Source organism: Didymella exigua, assembly GCF_010094145.1.
Source record: "Didymella exigua CBS 183.55 unplaced genomic scaffold M421scaffold_11, whole genome shotgun sequence".
In the NCBI taxonomy this organism is placed as follows: domain Eukaryota; kingdom Fungi; phylum Ascomycota; class Dothideomycetes; order Pleosporales; family Didymellaceae; genus Didymella; species Didymella exigua.
The window spans coordinates 328,054-348,800 of record NW_022984785.1 but is presented as its reverse complement, the minus strand read 5'-3'; the positions used below and the strand labels follow the sequence as shown (position 1 = coordinate 348,800).

The 20,747-nt window shown below is 54.6% G+C and overlaps 7 protein-coding genes across 7 annotated transcripts; 5 read left to right on the top strand and 2 right to left on the bottom strand.

The window, feature by feature from the left end:
• Positions 1–3,434: 3,434 nt before the first annotated feature.
• M421DRAFT_100409 (TPR-like protein) lies at positions 3,435–6,196 on the top strand (the record flags this gene model as incomplete). Its single annotated transcript, XM_033586511.1, has 4 exons — positions 3,435–3,600; positions 3,649–3,935; positions 3,987–4,166; positions 4,214–6,196. The coding sequence occupies 4 exons, from the start codon at positions 3,435–3,437 to the stop codon at positions 6,194–6,196; spliced, it is 2,616 nt and encodes an 871-aa protein (XP_033449529.1).
• A 756-nt stretch (positions 6,197–6,952) lies between these two features.
• Positions 6,953–7,515, top strand: M421DRAFT_100408 (uncharacterized protein; the record flags this gene model as incomplete). Its single annotated transcript, XM_033586510.1, has 2 exons — positions 6,953–7,169; positions 7,289–7,515. 2 exons carry the CDS (start codon positions 6,953–6,955, stop codon positions 7,513–7,515), a joined length of 444 nt encoding a protein of 147 aa, XP_033449528.1.
• Positions 7,516–9,576: 2,061 nt separating this feature from the next.
• On the top strand, positions 9,577–11,708 carry M421DRAFT_60799 (glycoside hydrolase family 16 protein; the record flags this gene model as incomplete). The annotated part of the gene is made up of 4 exons (XM_033595821.1): positions 9,577–10,223; positions 10,270–10,552; positions 10,603–11,125; positions 11,170–11,708. 4 exons carry the CDS (start codon positions 9,577–9,579, stop codon positions 11,706–11,708), a joined length of 1,992 nt encoding a protein of 663 aa, XP_033449527.1.
• Positions 11,709–12,884: 1,176 nt separating this feature from the next.
• M421DRAFT_4439 (uncharacterized protein) lies at positions 12,885–14,701 on the top strand (the record flags this gene model as incomplete). Its single annotated transcript, XM_033594657.1, has 2 exons — positions 12,885–13,074; positions 14,307–14,701. 2 exons carry the CDS (start codon positions 12,885–12,887, stop codon positions 14,699–14,701), a joined length of 585 nt encoding a protein of 194 aa, XP_033449526.1.
• Positions 14,702–15,874: 1,173 nt separating this feature from the next.
• M421DRAFT_4438 (ribosomal protein L37ae) lies at positions 15,875–16,365 on the bottom strand (the record flags this gene model as incomplete). Its single annotated transcript, XM_033594656.1, has 4 exons — positions 15,875–15,938; positions 16,036–16,160; positions 16,221–16,300; positions 16,356–16,365. The coding sequence occupies 4 exons, from the start codon at positions 16,363–16,365 to the stop codon at positions 15,875–15,877; spliced, it is 279 nt and encodes a 92-aa protein (XP_033449525.1).
• A 308-nt stretch (positions 16,366–16,673) lies between these two features.
• M421DRAFT_419797 (POPLD-domain-containing protein) lies at positions 16,674–19,360 on the bottom strand. The gene has a single exon (XM_033592253.1). The coding sequence runs from the start codon at positions 19,324–19,326 to the stop codon at positions 16,834–16,836; it is 2,493 nt and encodes an 830-aa protein (XP_033449524.1). The 5' UTR covers positions 19,327–19,360; the 3' UTR covers positions 16,674–16,833.
• A 505-nt stretch (positions 19,361–19,865) lies between these two features.
• Positions 19,866–20,741, top strand: M421DRAFT_60898 (uncharacterized protein; the record flags this gene model as incomplete). The annotated part of the gene is made up of 2 exons (XM_033595831.1): positions 19,866–20,456; positions 20,490–20,741. The coding sequence occupies 2 exons, from the start codon at positions 19,866–19,868 to the stop codon at positions 20,739–20,741; spliced, it is 843 nt and encodes a 280-aa protein (XP_033449523.1).
• Positions 20,742–20,747: the final 6 nt, after the last annotated feature.

Below are 20,747 nucleotides of genomic sequence, written 5' to 3'. Positions count from 1 at the left end.
CTTGTCTGGTTGTCATGCGCAACTTGTCAGCCAACGGCGCTTTTGACGATACATCCGTCTCCACGCGGGGCCCGATCGGCCGCAGTAGCAGCATGCAGGCGGGTTCGGAAAAGTCGCGGATAGGCAAACGAGCCTCGACGCATAGCTGCAGACGAAACGGCCACTGCATATATTGCAAGCGAATATGGCGCTCCCCGGAGCACGGCATGTTGCTAGGCTTGTCAGCACAAGCACTGAGGTGTTGTGTCACCGCATTGATTCTCATATAGGATTACGCATTCGAAGCGAGGGTGCGTTTCTGGCTCGCCAAAGTGCTGAAAAGCCATAGGAGGTCGTTGACCGGTGTGCATGTGTGCTGAGGCCCATGGCTTGCAACATAACACTAGGGTGGTATGACAGCCTAAAACACCGCTGGATGCTTGGTCTGCGCGCTTGCCTGGGGGCTGCAGAGGATGATGTAGCGCCGCCACACCTTGCGACCTTGCTGATGAAGGAATGCCCAGGTTATGAGACTGCCGCTGTTCAGCCACGCTCAGAGATTGCGCCAAGACAAGGCTGAGCTGTCAGACACGTCGGATCTGGCATGTGTTTTGTGTTGTGACTCCTTTGTGTTTTGCCTTTCAGATAGCAGAAGAAGTTGGCTGTAAGCCCTGCTCACTCTAAATGATGGGAAGCCATTAAAGTTTCTTCATGCACCTTCTGCGATAGTTCAAACCTCTGGAGACAACAAATCTTTATGTGTTGTAGTCGACTTCACCTGCAACGCGAGAGTCTACAACACACGGCCGGGGCATGCTCATGTCACGGAATGTAAATATTGGTGGTAAACAAGAAGCCTGGTGTTCTGTCGATCTTCCATGATACGCTCCAGGGTTCAGGTGTTGTAAACAGCGTGCAGCAGGGTCATCCGCTGAAAATTATATCGATTCAAATTGGATTCATCGCTATGGGCCATATCTCAACGTTTAGAAGACAAGTAGTCATGTCCAATCCCTTTGTCTCTGTATGGTTGCCTAGATGGGAAGGCAACGAGAGCGGTTTGGTGGTGTGTGTTTCGGCCCAATGCACGATGCCGTTGACGGGTCCCTCGGCACCGGCCCTGAATCGAAAGCTTAACCCCGAACGAGCCTGAATCGTTGCTAGCATTGAGTTGAACGACATTTGGCGACTTTGGATGTTTCAGCGTCATTTATCTTCGTTGGCCCATGGTCAACGACCTCCCTTAACATGTCCAAGCGACCCTTTGCGGTTACCTTGCCGATGACGCGCAGACCCCTGGCTCCACTTCGGTGATGTGGCGGAGGACCAGCCCACTCGCGTGGGAAAAAGGGCCCAAGGCGCGCCCAGTGTTTTTGTGGCATTCTAGCGGCGGTGCCCCCCCTTCTCGGTAAAGCGCCGCATGCTCAAGCTATCGCCCGATGCGGCATCGACAGATGTGTCGCTCATCACGTTCCCGGTTACGGTGAGCCAGGGTGGCTTAGTGTAGCTGTGGGCGACCGTGGTTCGACTGGCCGAATGCGCTCACCAAAAGCCAGGAACGTTGGGGCAAGCGTGGGTAACACAGAGTCGCGGCTGCACGCTCATGCAGCAAATGACGGGATGTTATGGTCAGGGTGGGTGTGTGGTAACACGAGTCTCTGCCGGCGGGGACTGCGTCACACCCTGGCGCGCGCCGCCAAGGGCCCTAAAATTGACGACCGAAGCTTTACTGTGCCCGGCTGGGCTGTGTGGAGAAAGATCAGCCATCGCCCATCATGTCCCGGCTCCTCGTGCGCAGGCGGCAGAACCGGTGCAACCTCCCTTGTGCTCCTGCGGCGTGCCGGCTGCTCCTGCAAGGCGTAAGCACCGCAGCGCCGTGAGATCAGGGCAGTAATTGCAGAACGCAATCTCGTCACGATCCTTCGACTTATCGTTTGTAGAGATAGAGCGACGGGTAGCTGTAGTGAAGTTGGTGGTGGAACTGAGCATCTCGTAATGTGCCGAGCACAGAGCAGGTGGCTGGGAAGGTGTCCGTCAAAAGCGCCTCCATTTTGGAAGAACGGAGCCGAGGCAGGGTCAACGGTGCCTGCGCAACGGAGGAATGTTACTAGAATCGAGATGAAATGTTCCGTGACTGAGAGTGTGCTGAAGCCATGTTGTGAAGACCTCCAGGGCCCTAAACGCCAATATAGACCATCGCACCGCTAGATTAATCAGCCGCCACACTTCACGCAAAATCGTGCTGTCAGTTCAGGAACATAGTTTCATCAATGGCGCATGGACGGTGGGTGGTGCAGAGCTTAAATCTGTCCTTTCTGGATGAGGCGGAAGGTCCAGGCTCCTCGCCTTCATAACCGAGAGGTGGAGCGCCGACACGAACATGGGACGAACGGTGCCGAATCGTCATCTTCGTTCCAGTGACATACCTGCGCCAAACAAGATAGAGTTTAAAGGAATGGCTCAGAGCGTCGGCGTCAAATCTCGCGGTATTTGTTTCAGCGCGCTGCTTGGCCAGTCAGCGCTTAGATTGAAGGTCGCAGCATCGCTGAGGGAAGGGCATCGCGGTGGTCAACGTCCATAGGATCGTAATAGGACAGCCTCCGGCGTACCCGCAAACACGGTCCCCAGGCGCGCAGCGGGGTGGTGGCGGCGTCGTTCTGGCGGACAGGTGCAATTTGCGCACATGTACCCGGTAGTGGCTTGCACCACGTAGCAAGGATCAGCTGGCAGATGCATCCATGCTTTAGTGGAATGTCTATGCTGATTATGCGAACTTAGGATGGGTCAGTGATGTACCTTTGAGCTTGAGTCCAAAAGATGGAGAGCGTTCAAAAGGTCTACCGAGGATGATGATATGGGGCCATAACTCACAAGCCAGCTACGCAAAGCCACACGGCACATGGGCAGGGATAAGCCCGCTCAGTCCAAGCGCCATGCACGATGTGGACTTGTGGATCTAGCTCTTAACTAGGTTTAGCGCATGGATTGCAACCCTATCCCACAGGAAAGAGCGTTGGCCGCGACTGCTCCCGTTCTTCTTGCCCTCCTCTGGCTTCCAGCTTCCTCACGTTCTCTCGGCCACAGTGAGCATACGGCGCGTACCCACCATTCATCTCAACGCCGCTCATTGTCCATCACGAGTGCATCCGTCCCTCTCGTGTGCATCTGGGTTGCTCGCTGATAATATATCTGATTGGCCTGCCCTCTCCGCGCCTTCCTGTCGTTCTCCGCGACAGCCTCTTCGATACGCGACTCGTTCGCCCACGCGGTCCCTTGCGAAGAAGCAATCACGGTACGCATCACTCCATCTCCACACTTCACCCCACGATATGTCCTGACGCATAGACATAGGGCCGCATCATCCCTCGCTGGCGCATTGCCTGCTTCTCCTCGCTGCCGCATAGCGCGTTGACATAGCCCTCTCCTGCTGGCGCTCTCCTTCAGACACCATCTTCATGGCGAGCCACCAGCAGCCGTCGCCTACTGCGGGCATCCCACCGCACCATGCCGGGCCGCATCCAGCGCATGCGCAAGTGAACGGTCACCCGCTTCACGTCAACCAGCCAAAGACCCCGTCGCAGTATTTGGGCCAATTGACCGAGGCCGTCTGGACGCAGATGGGTACGCGAGCACGCATTGCAGTGTCTGACCTTGACTAACATCTTGCAGGCTCCCTATCAGAACAGATGCAAGACTTTGACAGCGCCATGGAGTGCTACCAGCTTGCGCTCAAGTACAACCAGTGGTCTGTGCCAGCCATGCAAGGTATCGCGTGCATCTTGCGTACCAAGGACGCATTTCCGCAAGCTGTGGAGTATTTGCGCACAATCCTCAAGGTCGACAACAACAATGGCGACGTCTGGGGTAGCCTTGGTCACTGCTACCTCATGATGGACGACCTGCAGCAGGCCTACTCTGCTTACCAACAGGCGCTCTATCACCTGTCTGATCCAAAAGTTCGTCGCATGTAGATGCAACTCGATTACAGCTGATTAATACTTGCGTAGGAACCTAAACTCTGGTACGGCATTGGCATCTTGTACGATCGCTATGGCTCTCTGGAGCATGCCGAAGAGGCTTTCTCGCAGGTTATGCGAATGGAGCCCAATTTTGAGAAGGCAAACGAGATCTACTTCCGCCTTGGCATAATATACAAGCAGCAGCAAAAGTTCAACCAGAGTTTGGACGTAAGTATAAGCAAAGAAACGCATGTTCAATTCTGACATGGCTCTAGTGCTTTAAGTACATCGTTACCAACCCTCCTCGCCCTCTAACTGAAGAGGACATCTGGTTCCAAATCGGCCACGTATACGAGCAGCAGAAGGAGTTCGAAGCCGCAAAGGGTGCCTACCGTCGCGTGCTCGAGCGCGACCCCAATCACGCCAAGGTCCTCCAACAGTTGGGATGGCTGCATCACCAGCAAAGCACTAACTATGCTAGCCAGGAGCAGGCTATCGAGTATCTGGAGAAGTCCGTTGCTTCCGATCAAACCGATGCACAGAGCTGGTATCTCCTGGGTCGCTGCTACATGTCCCAGCAGAAGTACCCCAAGGCGTATGAGGCTTACCAGCAAGCTGTCTACCGTGACGGACGCAACCCTACCTTCTGGTGCAGCATTGGTGTGCTGTACTATCAGATCAACCAGTATCGTGATGCGCTCGATGCATACTCGCGTGCCATAAGACTTAACCCCAACATTTCGGAAGTCTGGTACGATCTCGGCACACTCTACGAGTCCTGCAACAACCAGACAGCCGATGCGCTTGACGCTTATCAGCGTGCGGCTGACCTTGATCCTTCAAATGTTCACATCAAGGCCCGTCTTCAGCTTCTTCAAAATGGCCAGGGATCGGCCGGTGCTCCCAACCAAGGCAACGCTCCCGTCCCGCAAGACGTTCACCCGCAGGCTTACCAGCCTGCCTCCGTTCACGGACCTGCTGCTCCTCAGTGGGGCTCTCAGCCTGCGCAGCCGCCTCAGGGCCCTGCTCCACCAGCACTTGGAACCGCGGGTTGGGATCGTCCGCTGGCTCAGATTAGGGATCCGGGTTTGCCACCTCAATCTCTCAACCCTTACGAGCAGCGTGAAGGCGTTCGCCCACCAACTCAGCATGCCACCCAGCGTCCAGCGAGCCCACGCCAAGAGCCTCCGAGGTCTTATGGTGAGCCTCCTCGACCTCCCACCAACGGCCCTGGACCATCCGGCCCGACTGGACCACCTCCTCCAGGTCCAGGATCTCTTCGCCGTGGCATGTCACCCTCGCCAAAAACGCATCATGTGGCTCCCAGCCCATACCACCCTCAGCCACCACAGCTTACACCCCAGCCTGCTCAGGCGCAGCAGCCACCGCCTCCTCCCCACCAGGCGCAGCAGCCTCAGCAACCCCAGCAATCCCAGCAGCCAAACCGTATCTCTAACCCCAACTACGGTCTACATGCTGGCTCTGGCAGTGTTCCGCCGCCCCCACCACCGCCACCTGCTGGAATGGCCGGACCACCTGGTCAGACAACCCCTGGACCTCTCCCTCCTTACGGTGGACGTCCTGGTAGCCCACCGCCAGAGGTGCGACCCATTGTCGAGAACCGCACTGGCTCTCCACGAAATGGGTACCAGGGTCCCTACCAGACCCAGCATCACGCTGATCCCTCCGCCAGTGGTGGCATCGCAAGTGGTGCACCTGCGCCAGCGGCGGCTCTCGCAGCTGCAGAGGCAGCCGCACGAGATCGTGAGGATCGCCCACCCACTGCTCCACCGAAGCGCCACAGGGAGTGGGAAGAGAGCCCGAAGCTGCAGAACAATGATGAGAAGCGCCAGAAGCTCGAAGAGCCTCACAGTCGCCGTCCTTCGCCTCCACATCACGTAACGTCGCCGCAGGTCGCACGCCAGAGTCCTCAGGCCGCTCCTGATGCTCGACGCTTCAATGATGGCTACCACCCTTCGGAGGCTGCTCACCATCCGCCCTCGTTGGCACCAATTGGAGCCCCTCAAGCACAGACGCCGCTTCCTCGCATGTCGGAGACACCAGCACCTGCGAAGGAGACGCCCCGTCCTGAGCACCACGAGCCAGCCGCTCGCCACGTCGACGTTGACGAAAACTATGATGATGAAGGAGACGAGCCAAAGGCGAATGGGACCAAGTCTGAGCGCAACAGCCCTCGCACTGCACCCACCAACGGGGTACCTCCCTCGGCCACCCCTGTCCCCGAGCAGAAGTCCTAAAGAGAGCCCATAGTCACCATACTCTACGCTTCCGCGAATGCAGTTCTAGCCTTCAATCTGAAAGGCCTGTCTTGCCCTAGAATTCTCACGTGTAGTATACAAGGAGTACAGCTCCTGTGTCCTCGATTACTGTGCTTTTCGATAGTAAGAGCTTTCGAAGGTACTGTCGGTGATAGATGACTTCGATCTAGAGCTGCGTATATAATTTTCGTCACTCGTTTTCTCCTTTGATTCGAATCTTAAGCTTGGTATAGTGCGATGTAGATGGTGTTCAGGTGGAGATACCCTCATCTGGCTGCAGGAAGGCTTGTATGATCAGCAAAAGCGATGTTGCAGCCTAGGCTCTGTATTTATTTATTTTTTCTCCCACTTAGTGTCCAGAATGAGCTTTACGAATTTTCAAAGATTTTCTATTCAATTTCTGCGTTCTTGGTTAACGACGTGACTATGTTGCGAATCTTGGTGGGGCAGACAGCTCTCACGAGCTCCGCCCGCTTCGCAAATGCACCTCAGCTTTGTTGCGTCATCGGTCGTCACGAAACCATGATCAAGTTGCCTCGACGTGTCGCAAGCGCTCTTCCTTTACCCACGCCTCTCAGAAGCACTTCGAAGCGATACGCTACATCGTCGCTACGCGCCACGAGCCTGTCACGTCCCTCGACTGCCTGCTACCTCCCACGGGCAACCACCTCCTCGTGCGCCACAAGCACACCCATCCCGCTTCTACGCCTGACCACACACACATACACGCGTATCATGTCTTCAGATGCAGACTACGCCGCCTTCCTCGACAAAGCGAACCAAGATGCTGCACCTGTCGAGCAGCAGGATTCGAGCAAGGGCTACGGCACGAAGAGCGTGAATACGTCGGTGCCCAAGGCGCTCGAGAGCATCGAGGAGTACTATGTTAGCGATGCGGATGAGCCGTTTGAACCTGTCGCGATGGAATTTGAGGGGGGCAGTGTAACTGCTGGTGAGTGGAAACGCTGTGCTGAGGGCTCTGGAATATATGCGCATTGGGGTGCATGTATGTCAGGAGCTTGAGGCGCAGACAAAGTTTTCTTGTTGAGCGGCGCACTGACATAGGAACAGATGACCTGAAGAAGCTGCTGGGTGAGGATAAGATTGAGGAGGTCAAGGAGCATGGGTTTGAGACACAGTATAAGAACGTGTTAAATGCGGTCAAGAAGGCTGGCAATGGAGAGGTCAAGGTCTTCAGAGTTGATCTTGATAGTACGAGGGCAGAGTACTATGTTGTATCTGTCGACAAGGACGGAGGGAAGCTTGTGGGATTGAAGGCACTGAGTGTTGAGTCGTAGCTACCCTAAAGAAGGCTCACAAGTGATCGGGAAGTAATGGATTTGGTTGAAACGAGACAACAGTACTTGAGGCTGGCATTGGTGGCTTGTCTGTTCTTTTTGTTACGTGACGCTAGCTATAACGGAGGAGTCTTGAAGTTTGGATGTTGCATTTTCGCTGATTAAAGCTGAAATCACGTGAAGCTGCCCTTGCACAAGTATGGATGGTGTCTCTGCATGCGCTTTGTACAGGTGCCGAATGTTTGCGAAACAGAACTGGCGAGGACATGCTCGGAGACAACGCTCTTGATCCACAGCTGACAGTTTTTCCCATGGCACACAGTGGATCCTGCGCAGTGGACCACTCTCGTATCAGCACACGAGAGCCTCGTCCATGACGTCATTTTCATGTGCTCAGGTACGTCCCACTCTCACTCACTCTCAAACATGTCCATCCAAATCTCCCTCAGCTTCATTGCGCGCACCAAAGTTTGGTGCACAGCGCTCATTTGCTGGGGGTGACAATTCTGAAGCAGCCAATCAGCCACTAGCCGCGGCTGGTCATTCTTCCAGAACGGCGCTTCAAAACAGCATCTTCCCGCAGCCCTTCCCGTGCCATGCAGCTGCGGCTGCCACGAGAGTTTCGATACCCCTTTTCCGCTCGCAGGTCTTAGCATTCTTGCAAGTGATAGTATTGATGCATCGCATTATTGGTAAGACAGGCTCTGTTGTAGCCTCGACCACAGGATTCAGCCTCGCAATCTTACCAGACGCCTGTAGGATCAGTAAAATGCTTTGTAAGGCGATCCCCTGTTATCCGTAGCCGCTCCCGCAGCAGCGATACGCGCGTCGAACGTGAATACGAGATTATCGCACTGCACTCGTAACATCCTGACTTACAACGTGGGAGAGCTGCACATGTTTGGAGACACGATATGACGCTTTGCGCTGGAATATTATATGTGGTGCGACGCGTCACTTTCAATAATGAAGATCGTAGAGCTAGCTGCAGCCCACACGCACTCTTACCCAGCAATACGGCGAAACAGCTGATGAGGACGCTGTTTGCGGTCCAGTGCGACAGGTTTACGGGCAAAGACACGGTGAAGAGCAGCGATATAACGATGTTTCAGCAGAAACATGGAAACCGGCGCATGATGACTTAACAAGAACATGGACACGATCCCCGTCGAAAGGGGCAAGGAAGGCTGGCCATGGAGAGCGCATGATAGCAATATCTGCCAGGCCGGGCATAATGTTTGAATCCGTCTGTTGATTGGCGACTACGCCAGGTCTCGCACGGGGGAGTACTATTGACCGTTGAAACATGCTGTTGAATTGGTTGATTTAGCCCGGGCGTGGATAGTGCCATAATTCGCCTCCCGCAAGCGCCTTGTCGAGCTGCCTGGAGCTGTCAAGGGTTATTGGCCACTCCTTGTTCGGCTCCTTGTTCGCCCTTCGAGATCCTCATCTCTGGGCTGCAGGGCATGCTTGCCACTTTATGATCTCTGCGTACCAACTTCGCCGTTGCTCATACTCTACACCGGCGTATCTTGCATTGTTTGTTTGTGTATTCCACGAAGTACTCACCAGGATACTCGACGTCGCCACCGCCTCTGCGCCTACTGCAGCCTTCCCTGCGCACGCTGCTGCGAGTAGTGGTAGTTTGTGCGAAGTTCGTTCCTGGCGCCGTAACTGGCTTAACCTGCCAACCCTGGACGTCCACCTGGTTCAGGAGCAAGACGCCCTTTCCCGTGCGCCTGCATTGCATTCTTGCTCCTCGCGGCGTTCTTCCCTCTGCTTCTCACCAGCAACGATACCGAGCAGCTTCCCCTCTGCCTCCTCTTTGGACCGCGCACCACGAGGCTTCAATTACGCGCATTGGCGCTGCTGTTGCCCTGACATCCACCTGCAGGACGCTACGCACGTCGTTCCCTTCTTGGACATTCCAGTTGCATGCCGCGCACGTAATCCGTAGCCGACCACAACACTCGTTTGTCGCCGCAGCTCGCCCTTTCTTGGACCCCTATAGCAGCTATAGGACACGATCGTTTAGCACATTCACCGCATACGCTCTCGACCATGTCGGCGCCGCTGTCCCCTCGAGGAGAGAATCCGCCGCATCTGCGACTCAACTCTGGCTCGCATGACATAATAACAGACGACAACTCGCCGCCGCAATTGCGACCGAACACAGCACGAACGAACTCGATACGGTCACTCACCACACCTCTTCGACCTGGCACTGCACCGAGCCCCGGCCTTCGATCAGCGACCAATGTACCGAACATCTATTCCAATGTCGGTCTTGCAGAGTCCGGCGACCTTTTACTTCCACCGCGGAAATCCAAGATGAAGCCCTTCAGAGATGAATCGCCGCTGCGCTCGCCCTCTGTCATGTCCTCGCGGCGCACGAGTTGGGAGTCTGACATGTCGTCGAGAGGGCCATTTGCCTCACCTTTCGATGACTCACGGGCTCCATCGAGAGCAGGCAGCGAAGAAGACCTCAACACACAGACAGTGTCCGAGAAGTTCAACATCCACCCGTCTTCTGGGTTGCTGCTGTTTCCGGAAGATGTTGAGGCTGACGACGCACTACACAATCCTGAGCCTGGCGAGAAGGATAAGCGGGATTGCGACATCTTCACAAGAAGAGGAATAATCAACTTGGGCGGCCTTGGAATCATGATGCTTGGACTGCTGTTCTTGTTCATTGGTTACCCTATCCTGTACGTCGAGCGACTCGCCATACCCGCAAATACTGACAGTACCTAGTACCTTCGTCGATAAGTTGACCGAGAAGGAAGTCGGGCCCTGCACAAACAACCCGCTATGCATCAAGGGCAAGGAGCACGAGCCGCTTCTGACAAACCTGCGAAAGGGCCTGATCGACCCTGACACACCTCAGTCTGCGATGACTCGCAAATCGGCGGATGGCTCTACGCAGAAGCTGGTTTTCTCTGATGAATTCAACACCGACGGGCGTACCTTCTACGACGGAGATGATCCATATTTCCAGGCTGTGGACATCTGGTACGGTGCCACACAAGATCTGGAGGTAAGCAATCTCAAGTCGAGATAGTTGGAAACAGCACTGATAGGCAACAGTGGTACGATCCCGATGCGGCTTATACTGAGAATGGTACTCTGAATTTCAAGTTCGATCTGTTCAAGAACCACGGCCTCAATTACCGATCCGGCATGGTCCAGTCATGGAACAAGCTATGCTACAAGGGAGGTCATTTAGAGGCCAGTATTTCATTACCCGGCAAAGGTGACGTCAGCGGTTTCTGGCCTGGTTTCTGGACCATGGGCAACCTGGCTCGGCCTGGATACCTCGGTTCAACCGAAGGCCTGTGGCCGTACAGTTACCACGACGAGTGCGACGTTGGTATTACTCCCAATCAGAGCTCATATGATGGTCTGAGCTACCTTCCCGGCATGAGGCTCCCTGCCTGCACATGCAAGGGCGAAGACCATCCTACCCCTGGCAAGTCTCGCAGCGCTCCCGAAATCGATGCTCTTGAAGGCTCAGTTCACTTCTTGGGACCTGGAGAGAGCAATGCTGTGGGTGTGGTCTCTCAATCCTTCCAAGCTGCACCTTTTGACACTTGGTACATGCCTGACTACGGTACGTCTTCGCACACTAAGCTTTTAAACGCCTCTAATATTTAGCAGAACAATTGGAGGTCTACGACAACACGATCACTATGATGAACGCCTACAAGGGTGGACCTTACCAGCAGGCTATCTCCGGTCTGACGAACTTGAACACCGACTGGTATGATGGCAAGCAGTACCAAAAGTACGCATTCGAATATAAGCGAGGAAACGACGGATTCATCACCTGGTACGTGGGTGACGACAAGACCTGGACAATGAAGGCCGCAGCCACTCGCCCCACCGGCAACATCGGTACTAGAACCATTCCAGAGGAGCCCATGTCCATCATCGCCAACTTTGGCATGTCCAATAGTTTCGCAGCCATCGACTTCAACCAGATCGCAGCCATGTTGCCCGCAGTCATGCGCATCGACTATATCCGCATCTATCAAGAAGAGGGTGAGGAGAGCGTAACCTGCGATCCCGAAGGTTATGAGACCACCTCGTACATCAAGGCCCATCCGGATGCGTATGCAAACCCGAACTTCACAGACTGGGCGTCGGCCGGCTACCCCTGGCCGCAGAACTCGTTCATGCACGACTGCACATAAGCCACTTGAGCCACTTTATTTTCTTACGCCGCCAAACACCACCGGATTGTTCTTCGGGGCGAACTTCACGTTGGCGGCAATTCTGCTTACGATGCATGGCAATACCCATACCGATCATCGCAAAAGCGCTTAACCATAGATGTTTTCTTCTGGACTGTTTACAGCGACATGATACGCCGCAGACATAGATCGTACCTGAATCTTCTGCTTGAGCATCAGCATCCTGGCATTTCGCAGCCTCGGCTCGTTCAACTCATCGCATATACGGCGCCTTTGTATATCATGGCTGTTCTCTTCTTCATTGCATTTGCATCACTGTACAAATCCTTAGGCATTTCACGCATTTGGGCTTGGGGCTGGACACCCCTTTACTCGGCATTTCTATGCGCTCATTCTCTTCTCGTGTTGTTGGTGTTGGTGTAGACAAAGCGTCAGGTTTACAATTTTGGAGTTTGCGATGAAGAGAATTACGAAGAACCAAACCATTGCCACATTGGCGGGCGTTTTCTGTAATTTCGGGAGCGGCCATGTCGCGACAGGGAGAGGCAAACTTAAGAGAGTAGAATGTGATCATCTCTAGGTATTTGAAAACACATTCAAACAACGTAACGCCACTACTTGTGGGACTGCTGCTGCATAGTACCATGATTGCACCTTCCCAAGGAGCACGAGGGTTCTTGGCATCGGCCTCTTACACCGTTCATGCTTCCTTTAATCGAAATTTTCTCTCGTCATTTGTCACTCACCACCACAAACCATAGACATCGTCGAGCCAGCGACGCTGCCCATCAAACGCCGCGGAGACATCTTTGACGACGCTGCTACTACCCGCGGTCAAGCCTGTAGGCCGTCAGGTATTGTCAGGAAGATCGATCAATGTGACTAAGTCTTCTTAGCAGACTCGCTGCCCGGCTGTGAGGAACCGAGCCTCTGAAGGTCGCGTCACGCGTGCTTTCCGGGGTAGTCGATCCAACTCTGGTAACGAGACCTACTGAAAGGCCCACTGAGCTGCCCAAACTGTGGTTACTACAGCCTCCTACTTTCACGGTGTGAGAAGATTTAGAACTGTGGTTAGACCAGCCAGGTCTGTTTTATATTGGACGTCGACAGGAGAATACTGGCTTCAACGCCCAACAGTTCAGGTAGATCAACCCGAGACGACTACCAAACCCCAGAATGGCTACATGCAAGGACCTCCCTCCAGAGATCTTCGAAATTATCCTCAAATGGATCGCGAACAACGACATATGGACCTACCGCCAGGTAACACAAGCCCTTGCAGCCCTTATGAGGACCTGTCGCAGCTTCAAGCAAAACAATATCTGTACTCCAGATACGAATGCGCCTATCGAGACCCATTGCCCGGGTTTGTGGATAACTTCATCGGAGACGATGCTTTGACGACTTCCACCTTGAAGGTTATCAGGATTCTCTGCAATAGCACGAAAGTCAAAACAGAAACATCACCAGGGTACGCGTCAGTTCTCCAACAACATCTTAAGTATTTGACTGTCAATCCAACGTCTTTGGAGTCGCGGAAACAATACGCAACGGACCTCTTGCATGATCCGGCCGCTTATGGTGTGGCTCTGCTCATATCCGTTGCTCATGGCTTGCGGTCGATATCCATGCAAGGCAAACCTGGAAATACTTGTATCGCACCGGTATCACCCTGGCTTTGCTCGATTTTGCACTCGGCGAGGCTGTATTCCAACGGTTACAAGGGAAGACTGGCATATCAGCAGCTTCACACAATCGATATATGGCTGTACAGCCCCTGTGTACCTGAGCTGCTCTACCTGTTTACCCTTCCGCATCTCCGGACACTTTGCTTGAGAGCCGTTGAGTTCACGAGAGATGATCTCATCATCTGACCTCATATTCTCTCTACATCAGGCGTTGAGGCGCTCAGTCTATCTGGAAACGCTGTTGATTGTGTGGATGGCGCGGTCCGTATGATCGGCTGCTGCAAGGCGCTAACTTTCTTCTCCATGACTAGCAGTCGTTGCTCTCGGCCATGCTGTTTAGGCGACTCGCGATCCTGGTTCATGCGAATACCCAAGGTCCTCCATCAGCACAGCAACTCCTTCGAAATACTGGCTTTCGATGTCGATGGTGACTCAGCTCTGTATGATGGTCATCATCACTACGAGCGGCTCACTGGGTTCGAAGTGTTCGATAAGCTCAAGCCTCTGCACATCCCATTTCCTCTCCTCATGAGTAGACCAGCTTATACGGTGACGGATTTTTGGGAAGTTCTGCCACGCAATCAGGACTGGATTGATTATCTAGCCATGCGCAACCTTCTTCCACCGAGTTTAAAGGAACTCATGCTCTTGTTGTCTCCAACGTGGTCTTCGTTCTACTGCTTCGAAGACGCATTCTATAGCGCGCTTCCTTCGAGCCTGAAGAAGCTCCGCGTCGTCTACAACGGGCTCTCTACTGCCGATCCTGTCGTTCGACTAGACTTCTGAGAGACTAAGTGCGCATGTAGGAAGCATAATGTTGACTTCAAGTACACTCACCGCTTAAATGATGACAGTTCTTGTAAGTCCCCCTTCTGGGTCTGATTGCATCTAGCTCTGCTGATACACCCAGACAACATCGCCTCCCGCGAAGACCGCGCCCTCAAGTTCGATAACCTCGCCGGCCTCCTCGCCCTGAACGGCCTGGGCGGGATCGAAATGGCCCTGCACGTCGAGAATGCGACGCCTATCCTTCCACGGCTGGTTATGAATAGACTCGGCTTATCAGGACAGTGGCTCAACACCGGATTTGCTTCTTCGGTCCTGTTTGAGCAGGTCGTTGACTACGATGTGCGTGATGAGGGCTGTGAGAAGAGCGTCGAAGAGGAGGAGGCCGAGTTGAGGGTGTCTACCGAGATGTTCGAAATCACCGAGGACGGGGGGAACGCGGATATGTCTGATCTTCCTGGAGACGAGGCAGACCCGAATGTATTTGATGTGCTTGGGGATGAAGTGGAGTGTCCGTGAGTCCAGATGATGTGATCTCGGGGTATGGTGCACTGTTGGTGTAATGAGATCCACAAGGAGACCAGGTCATACACTTGGCCTTGTAAGAAATTTGTGAATAAGGTTAGCAAAAGAGACCAGATAGTCTCGAGGGAGTGTCGAGACGGATGGCAGTGTAAGGACAAGACCATTCGAAATGGCAGAAGCAGTTAGAAGGGGAAGTCAGGAATGACATGCTAGGAATCACCTAAAAACAAAAGAAAAGAAAAACAAAGAAGGCAGACAGGGCTCAAGTGGAATGGTGGCAAAGATGGAACCTTGTTGCACCGTGTCTCTCCTGTCGGACAGCTTGATATTAGAAGAGAATTTACAGGAAGTTCTGCTCTGACATTTCGAGCAGTTGCTGCACCAAGTCTGGGGCGAGACTTGCGGGCAGCGACGCCCTCCGCTGAGCATCAGCGAGAGTCCTAACGGATTGTTGCCTGTAAGACATGGTTGCGTTGATGTTATGAACGGCGTTGGATACGCCGGTGCTGAATACTTTTTCCGCGGTGCTGGTGCGGAAGTGTAAGCAGGTAGGCGATATACATCAGACAAGACCGGAAAATTCGATGTGGTGTTTTCAAAGCCGGTTATGGATCGGGTCCTTGGTCCCAGAGATCGTGAACCAAGTGTTGGAGGCTGCTCATCATTAACATTCATCATAGGGTCTTGAAGGGGTCCTCATGCATCATGTGTAGCCGCGCACGTCTGTCAGTGCTGTTGCGATAGCCATGTTTGTTCTTTGAACAGTTGAAGTGCAAGGATGTACTCGAACAGGCGGGCACGTTCGACGTGGAATTGGACAATCACTCGATTGCCTCTGCGGAAAAGACTTTGAGACCAGCTGGGCGAACTGTTCTTTCGATGGGTGCGTCGAAGAGGAAGAGATCTGTGGTAAGCGTGATGGGAGTTGGGCGTTGACCTGTCGCAGTGGGCAAGCATAACGCTGAACCTGAGGGAACTGCACAAGTGCGAAGAGACCAATGGATTTGTTCATGATCGTGCCATTTCTTTGTGTGAAATCCTGTAGACTCCATGATCGTTACAGGACAGGTATCCGAAAGCTCCTGCAAACCATTTCATTCGTATGATGGCTGCTTATGCAGAGAAACACGCTCGAAGAACTCCGCCATTCCAGTGCCCAATTCTTTCTTAAACCTCAGCGATCTCGCGGAGACGACGGATGGTCGACCTTGTGGCGGCAGCGGCAGGGGTACTGTTGAGGTGCTTGTTAGCCATGTTCCTTCTCTATGCGTCGCACAGATTCTTCGTTCGATAGCGGGCGATGCTGATTCGCAAGCGGGGGTTCTTACGCGACAGTGTAAGCACCACCGGCGGTGGTCTTGCGGCAGGAGCGGCAGTTCCAGATACCAACGGCCTGGCGCTTGACAGCGTTCTTGCCGCAAAACTGGCACACGTAGCGAGCGTGCTGTGTGACCTGGGGGCTGCGTCAATAAATCGTCCTCCAGGCGTTGCGGGCTTCTAGGCGTGTACGCACTTCCATCTTCTTGACCTGCTTACGGAGCGAGGCACCGTAACGGGTACCGTACTTTCCGGTGATGCCGACCTTCTTAGTGCCTACATCGCAATCAATATCGTGTCCAGCATCGCTCGAGCATGGGGGCAGCCGTACGCTTGGTCATTTTGGCGGTTTATGGATGGGGTTGGTTTGACGAAGTGCGAAGTTTGAGAGGCACAAATTCGAGCGAGTGTGGGCGGCTTAGTGGGATCCTTGGCATGAGCTATGCCGTGTTCGGCGCGCCTTCCTTAAGCGAGCGTGTCTTCTAGACGGATCAACCCTCACCGACCCAAGCGAGGTGTAGCACCAACACCAACGTTGAAGCAGTTGTTCCAAGATATTCGTAGGTGCTAATTGGAGTACTCGGTTCAGATTCAAAGCACGGCGTATGATAAGCCGCATGAATCACGCGACAATAAGAGTAGTTGTTGGTGCAAAAGAGTATTGCATTCATGTAAGCTACGCAACGCATCACCTAGCTGGATGTCACGGCAGAGGTTCTTGCGCATGAGCGTCAATTTTATACCCATCAGGCTCTCGCGGGTCTTGAGTCTCTGAATTTCCCAGATCATGGCTGTGTGATATATCTGCCCTAGATGACGTCCCACCTCGCAAGTCTGCCTATTGTCCGTCCTGGCTCTCTCACAATGCAAATGCGGCCTTCCTCCTTTGCACTTTCACTCTGGGAACCACGAAGAACTCTGTGTAGAGCGAGATTCGCGACAGCAGTCGGCATGCCTTCAGCCAGATTGTAATTGCCCGTTGTGACGAACCCAATCAGGTCTCCTTCGTCCGGAACGACAGGGTAGTCAGCATCTGCTGGTGTGGTGTGGTCTTTGGGCGCTGCAGGCTCTAGAAGACTGCTAGCAAGCTCCCTTCGTTCCAGATACTCAGGAACGTCGTCGCCGCTGCGAGTCTGCTGTCTCCTTGGCACGCCATTTGTCTTTGACTTCAGACCCGGCATTAGAGAGAGCCACTTGGTCCGAAGCTCAGGGTCGCTTGTAGGCAGCCGGTAGACTCGAGTGCAGTCAACCGGATAACCTCGACCCAGTACCTTAATCTCCGCGGTGAAGAGATAAGGTACTTCAGGCTCGCTGGTAGAATCGTCCAGAAGCCTAGTTGCTTGAATGGAGGAGAGCTGACGGAAGCATGTAACAGCTCTGTCAGACTCGCCCCCACCCAACGCATCGGGTAGCAACCGCTCCCAGTCACATGCCCATGGGTCGCCAACCTCGCCATTCCGCCCATTACCAAGATCGATAGTGGACCACTCAATCCTTTTGCCTTTGGGTCGCCTCGTCCACTCATGCTTCCTTACTTCTTGTTGTTTGCGCTCCCATGTCAAGCCAGCATCAGTGCCGGGGCAGTCATACGGAAAGCTGGGCACCGAGCGCTCGAAAGTAACCTGTCGCCTCTCTTTCAAACCGCCAAAGCGAGGATTTCCTCCTGTGGACAGTGGGTAGCGCATGATACCCCGCCAGACGGGCATGACACACTTCCACGGCAGAAGTATAGTCCAAGATTTGCTTTCTCGCGATACGAATGTAAGCATTGGGATCCGTGGATCGGTCGACCGCGGCTCCGGATATCCGCCGAGTGTGTTGGCACTTTGTCTCCGGTTGATAGACTTCTGCGAAGGCATCGTTCTCTGACCAGTGAGACGAGCTGTGCGGCTGAAGATGGGTGATGGGGCTTGTGTGCTGTCGATCGGCCAATTGGCGAGTGTTTCAATCAAGGCAGTGTGATCGTGTGATGTCGTCGATTGTGCAGGAGGATCTCGAAGACGAGGGTCTGAGATATCGAAAGCGAGGAGTGCGCCTGGAGGCAGTGCGCCCAAGTCATTGACTGATGCAAGTGTAGACCATAGCGATTCAGGCGCACCGGGCGTACGCTCGGAGAGACTTGGATGCAGTATCGAACAAAGTGTTTCGGCTGCTGCAGGGCCCATAATCTCGATAGAGCCGACCTCAAATCTTAAATCTTCGACAGTCACTGCTGGCTTCTGAACCTTGGATATGCGAATGATCTCGTTCCACACTTGCAGGAAAGCACTCGGATGCACTCGAATGAAAGCCTTCCTCGTCTTGCCATGCAGCTCAGACGCACACCAGATGACAACCACACGTGCCATCCTCTTCAAAGGTTTCGCTTCTCTTTCGTGCAGCCAGCTTTCCCAGACACGTGTGCCCTGCCTCCACTTCTTCGCCCTGCCTCGCCTTTGCCATGGATCCTCAGCATCTTCAGCACCGAAATGGAGCCCTCTCAGCAGCCCAACGATGCTGTCTTCCACGCCCCCGAGCCCGATTGTCGACATGTAGCTCATGTCCCAGGCAATGGCTCCTCGCTGGACTGCGGCTCGGTGGGTCAGGCGGTATGCTTTCACGACGGGCGCGAGTGGAATGGCAAATCGCCAGAGCGGGTCTTTTGGTTCGGTCATGCGTGCACGCTTCGTATGCCAGATGTGCGTGGGCAGCCACGTCTTGTCTCGTTGGCGTCGGCGGAAGCGTGATGGGGGCGTAGCTGGCGTGGCCAGGGACGGGAACTTGGGCTTTGTGTTTGGTTTCGGTGCCGCTTTCGATGTCGCAGCCGCTCCCTCCTCAGCCGCTGTCTGCCCACTGGCCTTCGTCTCAGCCTTCTTCTGCGCCCTCTGCTTCCATATCTTCTTGCTCTGCTCGATGCCGTCCCTCCTGAGGTGCTTCTTCCTGCCCTTTCCAATCCCACTGCCGCTCGTGCCCCGCGTTATGGGCGTGTTGTCCTCGTTGGCCTCCTGTCGCGCCCGTCTTCGCAGCCGCTTGGGCACGCGGCTGGGGTTGTGGCTAGCCGTTCTTCTGCGCAGCTCTCGGGGCACGTCCTGGAATGCTCTCCTCGACAGGCCCTTCTTGGCGGCCTTGATCGCCCCCTCCAGCGACCTGATCTCATTCTCGTGCGACCTGAGCAAGTTCTTGACGTTGACCTCGCCATTGGGGTACGCGTTCCTCGTCGACACAACGGGGATGCTTCGCGCAGGCATCTGTGGAAAGCGAGCGCGCTTTGCATGCGGCGCGCTGTCTGACGTCGGCTTCCTCTTCTTTGACACGTCGGCCATGGTGCTCTCGGTCACGCTGGAGCGGGCAGAAACGCGACGCCGTGACAGCCAACGGCTGCGTTTGCGCCGGGACTTTTTGACAGCTAGCGAGTCATAGCTCCCGCATCCGCCTAGCGCACTTCGCGCCTGCACGTGCACCCAACCGTTCATCCGCTGCACAACTTCCACAACAAACAATTCGCTAGAGTTTCCAACGCCTGGTTCGTGATAATGCACGGCCATTGACGGCCGCGTGTTTCAGAACGGCTGCCTATCGTCAAAGCACCTGCGAGCAGCGCATCACACCATGTCTATCTCGGCTTTGGCACTGGAGTGGATTCCACTTCCCCCCTGGCAACTGCAGGCCCTCCCTGCAGCTGCGCCTCGGCCAACCATGGGACCTTGTCTAAGACAGCTTTAGACAGCCTTTCGCTGAGGCGCCATCGTAGCATTCTTTCTTCACAACACGGTGCTTGTTCTCACACGCCACAATACCTTTGTCTTGCACGCACCTGACACCCCTCAAAGCACACAAACAACACAAACACACGTTCAAGATGATGTCGTACACAACCCTTCCAGACCCCTCTCCGCACATGCTGCGGATGCAATTTAGTCCTCAGCGAAAACGCCCGGCCCACGGCCGCACCGAGTCTGAGTTCATCCCGCGTCCGCTGAGCATCATGTCCATGTCGCCCAGCAAGCGGTCCTCTGTCTACGTCTCGGAGGCCTCCACACTGCTCTCACATCGCAACTCGGTCGTCTCCCCTGTAGGACGGTCGCCCTACGACTCGCTCTTCTCGCCCGCCAGCGATCCGTCGACACTGCTGTCCCCCGAGCCCACAGAGTTTGTCGACCACTATGCCATTCTCGAGCTCGGGCCCGAGGCCACAGTAGACGAGATCAAAGCCGCCTTCCGCCGTTTACGAGTGGCATACTTCCAGAGCGATGCCACAAAGTACCGCGCCTTGACACAGGCAATGGAGCTGCTCGCAGATGGCGAAGCGCGAGCAGAATACGACGACATCTGGCGCGCTCACAACGGTGTCTCCGCACCAGTAACGCCCTACTCGAGTCTGCCAGCCGGTCTGGAGTCGCCCAAGCACGGGCGCAAGGACAGCGGACACAGCGCCGGCAGCTTGCAGGAAGACGTATACATGCCTTTTCCAGAACACATCCCAGAGGAGATCCCAGAAGAGGAGGAGGAGGAACTCATGGAATACAACGAAGAACCACGAAATCATGACCCCAATTGGGCGCTCAAGCGCCACCACCGCGTGTTCGCAAACTACAGGCCCTACTACGGCACGGAGCCTTACGATTCCTTTGTACCCGTTCTCACGGCCTACGAGACGTACTCCCGGCACCCACGCCTGCGCTGTAGACGGCCCAGCTACGTGGGTGACGGACTGGCACAAAACGCAATGCCCTTTTGATGCCAC

What these genes read in the sequence shown, in the direction of transcription:
- M421DRAFT_419797 (XM_033592253.1), bottom strand. Translation starts at nt 19,326, where the DNA reads ATGGCCGACGTGTCAAAGAAGAGGAAGCCGACGTCAGACAGCGCGCCG.